This window comes from Ammospiza nelsoni, chromosome 10, assembly GCF_027579445.1.
Source record: "Ammospiza nelsoni isolate bAmmNel1 chromosome 10, bAmmNel1.pri, whole genome shotgun sequence".
Taxonomy (NCBI): domain Eukaryota; kingdom Metazoa; phylum Chordata; class Aves; order Passeriformes; family Passerellidae; genus Ammospiza; species Ammospiza nelsoni.
This window is the reverse complement of record NC_080642.1, coordinates 14,666,044-14,678,649: the sequence shown is the minus strand read 5'-3', so window position 1 is coordinate 14,678,649 and position 12,606 is coordinate 14,666,044. Positions and strand designations below refer to the sequence as shown.

The following is a 12,606-nucleotide window of genomic DNA, read 5'->3' as shown; positions in this document are numbered from 1 at the left end:
CTGAGAGGATGCTAACTTAAAAATAATAAATAAAAATAAATCTTTTCAAGAAACAATCTTGTATTAGTTATGTTGTACGGAGTATGTACACAATAGTTATTAATTGTTAACCCTGTAACTCCAAAATTCTAATTTTGCCTCAAGATAATTGCCTCTACAAACCAGAAGTCCATTTTCAAAATACATCTAGGTTTTGAAGACAGACAATTCATGATAAGGGATTCCTGAACTAGGAAAGATCATACTTTCTTTAAAATCAGGTTCCTGATCCTAATAACTCAGTACTGGGTTTCTCAGAGCTTTTTGAAAAGTGAAACAGTGTGATGTTACCAGTTGGACTCTATCATCTTCCTGACCTTAATGAATCTATGATTCCATATTTTTCACATTTCTCTTTTCCTTCTAAATCATGATGTTTGAAAGAAAAACATAAAATTGTGTGACGTATTAGAAAAGAAATAATTGGTGAGACGGACTTCCCTTATCTAATACTGGCTTCTTTCCTGTGCCAATACTTAGCAGAGATTACTGAGTGTTAGTGTTTTCATGGAATCCACTGAAATTTCATTTGTTTACATTATTTCAACCTTCATTTGAGTATGATACATTTACATTTTTCCCTAAATTACTTTTACAGACGTATGTTATCTAGTAAGACAGCAGTAACTCTTAGCAGTATCAAATACCAAAACTTGGACAGGAGACATGCTGCTTTTAAGGAAGCATAAACATCTGCAGCTCCTACTGTTTTAGAAGGCAATATTAATCAATGCCAAAAAGTGTTTCACAGGTATCACAAGATGAAGCATGCAGTGTTGTTTTGTTTAAGAAGATCATACCAGTTGTCCCTTTTCCTAGTTCTTCAGAGACTGGAAGCACATTTAAATCACACAAGTCACCACAAGAGAGAGAAATAACACTGAAGAGTAGTGCAATGGATCACCAAGTCAACTCTGAGTATTTGGAGTAGTCCATTTTAGTGAGGAATTCTAATCTGTGCAACCATGAGGAAAAAGCCATACTTCTGTAACTTGTTTATTCAAAAAGAATTATATGAACTGCAGTCTTCCCTGTACTCATGTGTTACATTAAACCTAGTTAAGACAGGTAAATCTTAACAAGAAGAATTGCTTCCCTGCTACAATGGATGCACTGTTTAATCCCATCTATGTTATACTTGGTTGACACTATGAGGAGCAGAACAGCAGCTTACTTAAGGAATACGTTATAATTCAAAGCTCCTGCCTTGTTAACGGCAGTATTCCAGATTACCTTATACTTTTTCATCACTGCATTGCTTTCAAAGTTAGCAGTTTCTTCCATAAATCTGCCCACCAGCAGCATTGCCCGACCATGGATGAGCTGATTTTTGCTACTGCAAGGTGCTTTATTTTCAGGGAAGCACAACTCAACTCCTTTCTGGAGAACAATTAGTGCTTCATGAACTTCACCCTATGGGAAAGACAGAAAACATTTGATATACTTTAAATAAGAGAGATGCAAAACTTCCCTCTAAGAGTTGCTTTAAGGCAAAGCTGTGTCCCCAAATGTCTTCTAGGCCATTCTGGCTGTGGTAACTGAATATTAATTACTAACTTCAAATGCTTCTTGTATTCCATGTTATCTCAGCATTGTTGTGCCTTTAGGTGTACCACAATAATTTCTATCATGTTTGCTGCCTACTTGCTGCTATTAGTTAAAAGGATGCAAATTAAGAAGAGGTGTACTATTAAAAGAATGTAAATTTGCCAGGTAATCCACCAGTGTTATACAAGGGTGCCAGGAAGGTCAGTGGATACAGAACAGGGCTGACCAGCACCTGGAGATCAGCTGCAATGTGCTGATAATCCCAACTGACATATCTTGTTTTACATATGCTGATTGTGTGCCTTTTTTTCTTGAAGAAAATTAAAAATATTATTTTCTTGCAGGTAGAAAACGAAATTCCATTTTTGTTTTCCTTACCTTGGACCAAAGCCACTTTGCTCTTTCTACATAAAGTTCTGAGAGGGTTGATTCCCCAGCATTCAGCAGAGCATTATAGGCAGTCTGGTGATGCCCAGCTTTTCTTGCAACTCTGGCACTCTGGAGCCAACACTGTCCAACAAGCTCATTGTAATCCTGGCTGCAGGGACATTTTTGCAAAAAATAAAACATTTCCATTTTGAATGCTACTTTAAAATCTGAAGTAAAAATCAATGTGTTGAAACACAAGTTGAATTTCTCAAGAAATTTTATGCTACATAATGATAATTTAAAACTATTTTAACACATTTGTTTCACCTTTTTTTCCATTTAGGCCTAGAAATAAATACACTTTCTCCCTGTTTCTTGCTTCTCTTGCCTTTAGAAACTGCTTCTCCTCCTTATTTTGAAGGTACATAATGCTGGAGGACTGCTTTTGTCTAGAACAAATTCCCTGAGTTTTATTTTCTCTCTTCTAACATATATATGGAAACCCAGAGAATCACTGAGAGTACAACACAGACAAGAAACAGTCATGTCCTCACCTTTTACTGAGACTAAGCAAAGCCCTTCTCAGTGCTAAAATGGGTTCTTTTGCTCTGTAGGAGTTTTGGGTCATTTCAATCCGAGCACACCAGTTCAGGGCATCTCTGCTGTGGTCACCATCTGCTTGCTGAAACATTGGCCCAATACTGTGTTCCAGCTCACACAGCATATGCAACCTGTGTTAGCAAAATAAAGGCAAGAAATTGGTGAGAACTGATTGCTGTTTGAGATACATGCAAATCTTACAAAGTTTTTTCAATTATCTTTCTAAAATTTGGTCCTGTAAATAATGTCACCCAGTAGGATTTATTCCAAAAAGCAAAAATGCAGCAAAAGCAAGCACACAAAATCCAGGATTTATCAACTGATTAGTTTTTTCCTCAATATTTCTTTGTCAAGCTGGCGAACAGAGAGACAATGTAGATCACCCAGAGAGGAAGTCAATCTTTAGATAGAGTACTTCTATCTATTACTTTCAGCAACAATTCTTCAGAAAATCTGACATTTTCAACAAATCCCATTTTAAAAGCAATATACTTTTACCTAAAGTGAAGTTATTCCATTTATTTTAAAATACCATTACTGTGAATATCTGTCCGTGTAAAGATGGAAAGCTGAGTGGCTGTAAATGTCCCAGTTCTCACTCACTGGCAGAGAGAAGTGGCTACAAATGTAGTGGGTACATCTGACAGAGAAAAAGTGATCCTTGAAAGGCTCCCAAGTAGCCTGGATCAGTGGCTAAAGGAAACTACTTTGAAACACTTCTTTCTCAATTCCCAAACTTAATTTCCCAAACAACACTGCAGAAATTACCAACAGAAAAGAGAATTAAGAAGTAACTAAAACATGCACTTCAACTGGCTTCAGCCAGTATCTTGCCATAAGGATGCATTTACAGTGCAGAGGAAGCATTAAGTCTTTTTTTCAAAAAGGCTACTCACTTTTTAGTCTACTGCAGCCAAATTAAAAGTTAAATAAGAAAGAAAAGGGATGGGGTATAATTCTTACTGCTCTTTCTTGATAAAAAAGAGTTTTTCAGCCTCCATACAGATCAAAAGCAATGCTCTTAAGTTAATGGAGTTACTGGCCTATTTGTAGTACTCCAAGCATGGAATTAAATTGCTGGTTTTTATTACCTGATGTTTACATTTGCTTGCTAGCTGATTTGGCAAGACCATACCACATAGTTTTATTTGGAATGTTTTTCACGGAGGATAAATACAAATTCCTAATTAATCAAAGGTTTTCAGCTGGATGAATATAAAAAAAAGGTGACAAAAAATGTACCATTTACTGTAGAAATGCAAAATTCTTGCTGCTGCATACTTGATTACATGGTTTGTGAATTTAAAAATAGTGCCATGAAAATGAGAAACCTGATAATGTGTTCATATCCTCGCTGATAGGATCCTCTTTCAAAGCTTGCTGCTGAGAGGGGCACAATCTGCTCTGCTCGAACAACCTTGAGCGTCTCGTAAAAAGCTGCTTCATTTTTCTTCTTGGCTGATAACAACAAGTGTCCCAGTCTGACACTCCAAGTAGTGGACTTCACATCTTTGGGGAGAAAAAGAAGACTCTGCTTCTTTAAGCAGCTTAACCTGACATGTTAATTTGTCTTAACATGCTACTGGAAAAATAACTTTTTCTCAGAACTCAGTAACTGCATGTTATTAACACTGTATAATTCAACTCCACAATCCAACCAGGCAGATAGACTCAAAAACTGTCACTCAAAACTTCTGCTCAAAGACTACACAGGTTACAATCAAATTAAGTTACAAAATCCAGAACAGTCAAAACCAACCCTCCTACCAGTGAAATCCAAACCAAATGATAGTAGCTGCCCCTTGATTCAAAATGATTAAACTAAAACATACAATTGTTCAGAAATGCAATGAAGTATGAATGCTTTCATGTAATGATAAGTTACCTGAGGCCAAATAATTTTCCAGTAAATCCCACTGTGATAGTTTCCAGGCTGCTTCCACTCTGTAAGTGTTCAACTCTGAAATCCATTCAGACCTATTAAAGAAAACAAAGGCAATACAATTTTGTGCTGTCTCCTCTCAGTATGTTAATCCTACATTACATTAGCAAGTGTTCTTTACATAAAACTTCTCTTACTTGAAAAGAGGCAAGATAAGCTTGCTTCTAAAGGAAGTCAGTAAAACCAAAGGACATGCACTGATTACAAATAAGATCTGTACAACATGATCCCACAAATACAACCTCCAAAGTATTTAACTTCTGTGGTACATCAAAAACTACCAGCTTTTAATCTATCTACCTATTAGACTACAGAATACCAATGGAATCAGTGACATAGGAAACAATGCAAAAATCCTATCTAAGAAATTAAAGCACATACCAACACTGCTCACAAAGCAGACAAGAACTATGAAAATTTCTGGACTTCCTGAAATAACTAATTTATAGATAAAGCACTCAAAGTTTTCTAGCTTCACACTGCTAATTCAATTATGTTTAATAAGCCTCAAATATTTGATAATGAGCAGAAATGGCTACTGATGCAGAGATTTATACCAGAGCTTCATATTATTCAAATGAACTGTGTATTAGATGCTTACAGTACCTGTTTGCAAGCACTCCATTGACCTGAGTTATTACAGCAGATAACTGACCAAGGCCTAACATGGACTTCACTGCACCATGATAGTGAATGATCTAGAAAGAGGAAAAAAACCCAAAACAACAAATGAAAACCCTACATACACATTAATTAAACTCATGGCAGTCTGAAGGAAGAAATATGCTCATTTGGGTGCTTTTTAGAATATAAAAAGGCATAATTAATTGCACTGTAAGATAAATGAACATTCAAAAAATCCAGTAAGAGATTTGTTTCAGTTCGTAAGCCACCTCCAACAGCAATAATTATTTAGCAACTGGCACAATAAACACTTAGATTTCTATTTTACTTATATATTCTGAAGAAGTTTTTTTTCCTTGGTCATCTGTGAGCTAGAAAGATTAAAAATAATAATGATATTTATTAAAAAAGAAAAATAAGGTTTTTATTTACCTGATCAGGTTCCAGTTGGATAGCCCTATCATAGCAGGCTGTTGCATCTCTCAACAAGCCAATACTTTCATGCTCAAGGATTTGTTCTTTGAGAGATGGCTCTGCCTTCCGAATGGCGCTCACCCCAGCCACTCCATCTGGCTCGTGCATAGCAGCATACAATTTCTGTACACAAACAGAATTGGATGTGGCCATTAAAAACACTCAGGTATTTCACTGATAACCTGCAGAATCACAGAACTCCTTAAACATGGGGCACACACTACTCTGTAGGACTCATTGGCAATCAATTTTTATTGAAGATGTCAGTTTTGCCAGGCTCTTTCCAAAGTTGAGCCCTAGTTCTCCTTAGTATACAGTAATATTTATGATCTCATGCTATTGATAGACTACCACATGAACTTACCTGAAGCCATCTGTATAAAGAGTAAAATAAATATCCTATTATTACATGATAGCATAAAGATGATTACTTTTGGTGAAAAAGCAACATACTAGGTTTTTTTCAAATTTGAAGTGTCACTGACAAATATAAACCATAGGGAACCACAAACAGGATCATCCCACAGGTTAAAATACTTCTTAAAAATAATTTCTATGATTTGCAATACCTTTAGCATTAGCTCTTTTTCTACTTTAGAATAAGCCACTTGGAATTTCTTCCAATGTACTTGTCACTTTTTTTTGTTAATATATTTGGCTGTATTTTCTGGCAAAAGACACAGAGCCAACTTCAAAGCAGTAAATACTATCCTATCAACAAACCCACATTTAATTATTTTCAGGAATTTACAATCTTTTATTATACAATAGAAAGCTATTAATTCCTTTTCATATAAGAAGCATGCCAAGCAAGAGAACATACTAAATATTGCTGAAACACAGATGACTGAACACTTGTGTTTAACAAGTGCACAAATAAATCTTTTCTTCTTCCCGTCAAAAAGGAGAATTTCACCAAGCTTTATTTATCATACACATTTTAATTTTAAAATAAAAAACATAAACCAAAAAGAACTTCAGAACCTGAAGAAATCCAAGATGTTCCTGAATATTTTGTTTCTTCTCTGTTATAAATGATTCAAAGTGCATCACAGCCCTGGTGTAAGCCTTGGAACGAAAGGAGGCTACAGCCAGTGTGTCCTGGGGAATGAGGTCTAGAAAACGTGTCACATTTTGATATTCTCCATAGTCCTCACTTGATGCTGTTGAAAGAAAGACATATTAAAAAGTTTGTCAACTGAGGTTTCATTTATAAGAATTAGCTTATGCATCAAAATTCAATTAACTCATTTAACAATTTAGTGAGATAATTGTACTAATTAAAGAACACTGTTTTCTGTCAATAAGAATTCATTTAAAACAATTCTGGTGAACTTTCTGCATCTTGCAAGACAGCACAGAATATTATATATTATATACATAATATATTAAGTTAAACAGTTAAACATATCAAAAAATTAACATTTCATTTTTCAAGTTTTAAATCTGTATTTCTTGCAACAGGCATTCAGAACAATCCCTTTGGGGTAGAAGGGGTGGAAATCTCAATATAACATTAAGAAATCATAAAAGAGATTACATATTATATTAATACAGCATTTGTAAATGGTCACAATGTGAAGCTGTAAACATAAATAAAATACTTCTTTAAATAATGTTAATGCCATTTTAAATAAAATAAGCATCCCATACTTTTTAGATCACTTCTGTCTTTGCTAGACTTGCCAGCATTTTTCTCAGCAATGAGTGTTTGAAACTTATGTCTGGCCCACTGAGTGAGATGATCCAGCATGGAGAAAACTGTCTGTGTGCTCAGCTGGCTCAGGTCAGATGCGCTGTCCTCGAGCCTCCTGCTGGACTGGTCATCGTGTGTCAGAACAGCCATGATCTCCATGTAAACCTACACAAAGGCAAAAGACACAAGTGAAATGGCAAAGAAATGGCAAACTAAGCAGCAGCTGTTGCCAAGGGACTCTATACAGGGACAAAGTCTTGAGGTTTCAAGACACAACAAATGCTACTGCATCTCTTCTACAAATACAATACTTGAAAATTTGGTAAGAATAAAGTTATCTACTAGTTACAAGATTACAGATCTATTTTTTTGCTTCTGTTTAAATAAATGCCCTGACAAAATATCTGTTTCTGTTTGTTTTAGTCCATAAAATATGAGTTAACATAAATAACAGATGCTCACAGAGGAAAAATCATCACACGCCTCTACACACCCACAATATTTAAACACAAATATTTTAGCTGTGAAATTTCAAATTAATGGAATGTAAGTTATACTTTTCAGTATCTTCTAATCCCTTCATTCACCCAGGACATGCTTACAAAGAGTCCTTGCAGACTTGCATCTCTCTGTACATACCTGTGCTGCTCCCAGTACAAATGGCAGCACTTGGGCACATGCACTGACAGCTCAGGCAAACTAAAGGGAAGCAGGATGACTTCTCCTCCACCCCAGCTTTGCTACAACACATCTACAGATTCTGCTCCCCATGAATGTGGCAGCTGAATAGTTTATCCACTGAAACTATAATTGTATGCAAAGAAGAGGAAAAAATTATGAGTGTGAATTCTTGGAATTATAAAAGTTCAGTTTACTGGCTGTTTGTGTTGCACACTTCCTCTTTGTACCACTCCAGCTGCTGCTGTTACTGCAGTCATGATCAAACACAAAATATCTCATCCCAGGCCCAACTGATGGAAATCTGCCGAAAAGCAGTTCCAACATAAACTTGTATGAGGATATTCAAAACCCTGTCAGAAAATTTATATTATTATTTCTATTATTAATACACAAAAAGGAGTTTAACACCTGAACAATTTATTCATGTAGGCCTACAGAGCTGAGCAGCTCTCATGAAGAACAGCTGCTGACCATTCCTGAGAAAAACACTACCATCTTTACACATCTCACCTCTTGTTGATCCTCTTGACTGCATCCCAACAAAACATAGACAAGGATGTGTGGAAGCAGATAAATTGTCACTTTGTAGTCATTTTTCATCATAATGCTGCAGCAATCAAAGACTTTTCTGGCAAGATCATGTCGCACCTATAGAAAAAATATTATATCCAGGAAAAGCATCATTACAAAAGTGCAAATACATGAACAATCAATAGGTTTCCTTTGGTTGATGAACACAAATTCCAGTCCATTAAATAATTTTAAGATACCTGTCTTCTACAGAAGGTTCATTGGACTTAAATCTGCAATACAAATACCAGATGGCAGCTGCTATTACATGTAGCAACTGCTGACAGCACAAAGACAGGCAAGCACTGCTTAAATTTCCACTTCTCCACGTGTTTTACACCATTGAGAACTTGCACTGGCTGCAGAAACAACCTTAAGGCTGAGAGTCTGCCACCACACTCAGCCTCTCTTCCACAATTAAAAGCCTGCAGAAAGTAGGATATTATGAAGACATTCAATTGTACTCTGTCTGAAAGAGGACAGTGCAGTTACTGAGCTATTGTAATTCAATTCACTTCTTACAATGGCTGATTTGGAAGTGACATTTTCAGAGGGTCACTTAGATATTGGAAAGGGAAAAGAAAAGGAAGATACAAGTATATTTTATGTGCTAAGACTGTGGAGCTACAGGGAAATCTTTCCAAAACTGAGAAGATAAATCCAGAAGTATTTCAGAAACATCTCACAAGCATTTTTCAGTGCCCTCAGTTTCACAAGAGTGTCAGGTCAAAGACAAGTTTCCTTGATTTTTAGCTTTGCTACTGCCTGTGAAGCCTTGGCAGGAAGCAGTGCTGGGGAAGGGGGAGTGCAGTACCCTGCTGTAGAAGCAGGAAAGTCCTGTAAGAGGCCTGCAGCCAGCACCCATATTCTCCCATCCACCCCTGACCTGCAGAAACTGAAATGATGTTCAAGAACTGTCTTGCAAAGAGTCTGCAGAAAGATTTCTTTTCTTACCTTTGTTATAAGATAACCTGCCCAAGTTGCTGACCATTCTGCAAAATTATCACCTAATTTGCTTAAGTAAATTGGCTTCTTCACCTTAGACCAGTTTACAGCCTTCTGATAACTCTTGTACCTGTAATTTTGAAATATTCATTTAATAAAACTAACTTTTCATGTAATACAGTAAACAATAGCACATTGTTAGTTATGAAATTCCCTCACTGGAACAATATGAAATCCTGTCTTCTGACTCTTTAAAAGTAGAATTAAAACCCCCAATTTCAGTAGTCAACATCTTTTATTCTAGAGCTCCTTAAAATGAAATATGAAATAAAAATTCTCATAACTTGATAGGTTGTTTGTAAGTATATTTTAAAGTGCTATTCGTAATCAGTTTTAAGAAATGAAGTTTGATAAACATCTGAGTTCTTGACAGGAAAAACCCAGACCATACATGAAAGCTGAGAAAATCTGTTTTCTAAAATGGTAAAGCTTATCACAGGTGAGCAAGACTGTCTTCATGAGGAAATAGAAGGGGAAACATTGATTATTTCTAGTTGAGACAGCAACATAATTTGAAGTTTATCATTACTTCAACAAAATGAATGTGAAGAAAAAGTCCAGTTAAAACTCACTGAACTCCTCCTACTTCTGTAGAAGGTAGGACTAATAGGATGCTAGTAGATTTGAGTAGAGGGGAAAGAAAAACAAAAGCTTCAAAACATCATGTAAGTCAATGCTCTAAGGACAAACAGGCAAACATGAGCAAAGTATGAGCTCCAAGTTTTGCTTGTTAGATTTAGAGAGAATTACATTCAAGTAAGTAATAATTCAGCTTTTAGTAGAAAGACCTTATTCCAATTTTGTGTATATACATACACAAAAGAATGAGAGTCACTCATACATGAAGAGTGAGAGTCACAAAACCATATATGGTTAACACTATCCTGGAGAAAAAACCCAGCAGATGTGTTAAGAAAAGCCATTCCTTTAGCTGTCATATACCTTGTGTTTAAGTGAGGTTCCAAGATCTCCTGCACATGCTCAGGAAACCTCCTCCAAAGCCTGGAGCCAGGGCAGTCAGTGTTTGTCTCTCTACAGTCATAGATGGACAGTAACTCCTGAAAAAGATGGTTTGCATCACCAAGTTAGCACTGAGGATTTTCATGACCACAGTACAAAACCCTGTGCATACACCCAAAACCCCATGTACATGACATGATCTTTCCAACCTGAATGAGTCTGTGATAAGTAATGAGAGACAAGTTATGGTATGCTTAATTCAGAAATCATAACTGAAAAACTGTTATCCAACACTGTTAATCCTCTGTTACTAGGCAAGTTTTGATTTCAACTATGGATTCCCTAGATTCTCCAGATGGTGTTTGGACCACATTATCTTGTATTCTTCACATCTGCCAATAAACCAGGACTAGAATTTAGTCTGATTCCTCCTTGTGCAGGAAGTGCACAATCTTGTGCATATGCTAATAAAACTCTTACCTGCTGACTACATAGGACCACCTATTTTCTCCTGGACTAAAGAACTATCCTGAAGTTTTCATAAAGATATTAAACACCAAAAACAGCAAGAATGAAAAAGCAAAAACCTTCATCTGCTAAATAAAACCAGCACAAAAGACTAGAGCCTGAAAATAAGGGTAGGTTCCTTTTCACTTGCTTCTTAAAAGTGTTAGCAGAAACAGAGTATTCCTAAGAAACAGTCTGCTTTTCATTTCTGCCTATGCAACCTGAACTAATTCTAAGCCACTCTCAGGATTAGTCCTTAATCCCTGTGTATGGACTGCCAGTTACCTCTAAAACATCAGATGTCTCCTATAATACTGTGACATAAAAACAAACTCATCTATCTTATCTGAGGACTAACCCAGAATACTAAGTGTACTTTCTAATTTAAACCTGTTACAGGATGAAGTTTCAAATACTTAAAAATGAAAAATTGTATTGCACGGTTCTAAGTTCAATGTTACAGAAAATAATCTGTGAAATAAAAGTAGGATCTAACCACAGATCTTACCTGAATTGCATATGCTGCAGAATCCTGAGCACGAACATTGTCAGCATAAGCAAGGAAAGCTCTGGTCAGTTCCATTAACAATCCATAGGCAAAATTTGGATCTTCCACTCCAGCCTTAATCACAAACAGAATGCCAGTTTTACTAATACAGAGTATAGCTGTATCTCTAAATAACCACTTGGAATTGTAACTCGAAACTGTTTTAGGTGAGACAGCAAGTCCAGATTTTCAAAGGGCCTAGAGAAAAGAGTTTCCCTCCTCCCAAGGACTTTTGGAAGACTCCTAATGCTAAACAAACCACTACTGCAATGCTTCTTACCACAAAAGTGAAGTGTTTTCCTTGAGTTTCACTTGTTGAAAAATCGAGCCTGCCAGGATCTATAGCTCCCAGTTCACCCAAACATTCTCCACAGAGCAGTCGTGCCTGGGAATTTGCATCCTGGCAGCCGATGAGAAGCACTGTCACCAGCTGTGAGATGACTGGCTCCACAGTTTCACTGTCTGTGACATACTTGATCAGCTTTTCCTGGGAAGATGAATAATAAAGATGAGCCATTCTCCAACCATATTTGTAAATAATCTCAGAAATCTTCAACCTGTAACTCACTTCCAATTTTTCATTTAGCCACAAGTTCAGCTTGTAACTACAGTCCAATTGCACTCATCTGCTTCTCACCTTAGGAAGGACTAAATAAACGTGTGAGGAATTTGGGCCTCAGTTAATGCTGTCATGGCAAATATTGTATTTCATTATCATACACCTCTCTACTAACTTCATTTTTTTAATTTGTCTTACCAAGTACCTTTTTTTCTTTTCTACATTATCTATATTTTTCACTTACTTATGCCTCCTCTCATGTGTTCCAATACTTCCTCCCAACTTCTCTCATGCAACTGTTGTGATACCTCCTGGGTTTCCTGCCATTTCTATCCATTTCTATTCTTATTATTTGCCATTTCTTGGACATTTCATCACTATCAAGTCCTACAAAGCCCAGGGTTTCAAGTCCTTTGATCAATGTCCATCATTTTAATTGGGTGTTCTTTCTTTTTTTGCTTTGACCCAGCTTTTATTCCTTAGTT

At 36.3% G+C, this 12,606-nt stretch overlaps 1 protein-coding gene across 1 annotated transcript in view; it reads right to left on the bottom strand.

Moving 5' to 3' along the window:
- The window catches only part of ATR (ATR serine/threonine kinase), a 38,909-nt gene that overhangs the window by 9,400 nt on the left and 16,903 nt on the right, over positions 1-12,606 (bottom strand). The window contains exons 22-35 of the mRNA XM_059479146.1: positions 11,843-12,049; positions 11,524-11,637; positions 10,491-10,606; positions 9,498-9,618; positions 8,484-8,621; positions 7,250-7,457; positions 6,581-6,759; positions 5,555-5,719; positions 5,105-5,196; positions 4,442-4,533; positions 3,888-4,065; positions 2,511-2,687; positions 1,966-2,125; positions 1,273-1,452 (exon numbers count right to left, since the gene is read on the bottom strand). Of these exons, the coding sequence (XP_059335129.1) occupies positions 1,273-1,452; positions 1,966-2,125; positions 2,511-2,687; positions 3,888-4,065; positions 4,442-4,533; positions 5,105-5,196; positions 5,555-5,719; positions 6,581-6,759; positions 7,250-7,457; positions 8,484-8,621; positions 9,498-9,618; positions 10,491-10,606; positions 11,524-11,637; positions 11,843-12,049 (2,127 nt within the window). The remainder of the gene's footprint in view (positions 1-1,272; positions 1,453-1,965; positions 2,126-2,510; positions 2,688-3,887; positions 4,066-4,441; positions 4,534-5,104; positions 5,197-5,554; positions 5,720-6,580; positions 6,760-7,249; positions 7,458-8,483; positions 8,622-9,497; positions 9,619-10,490; positions 10,607-11,523; positions 11,638-11,842; positions 12,050-12,606) is intronic.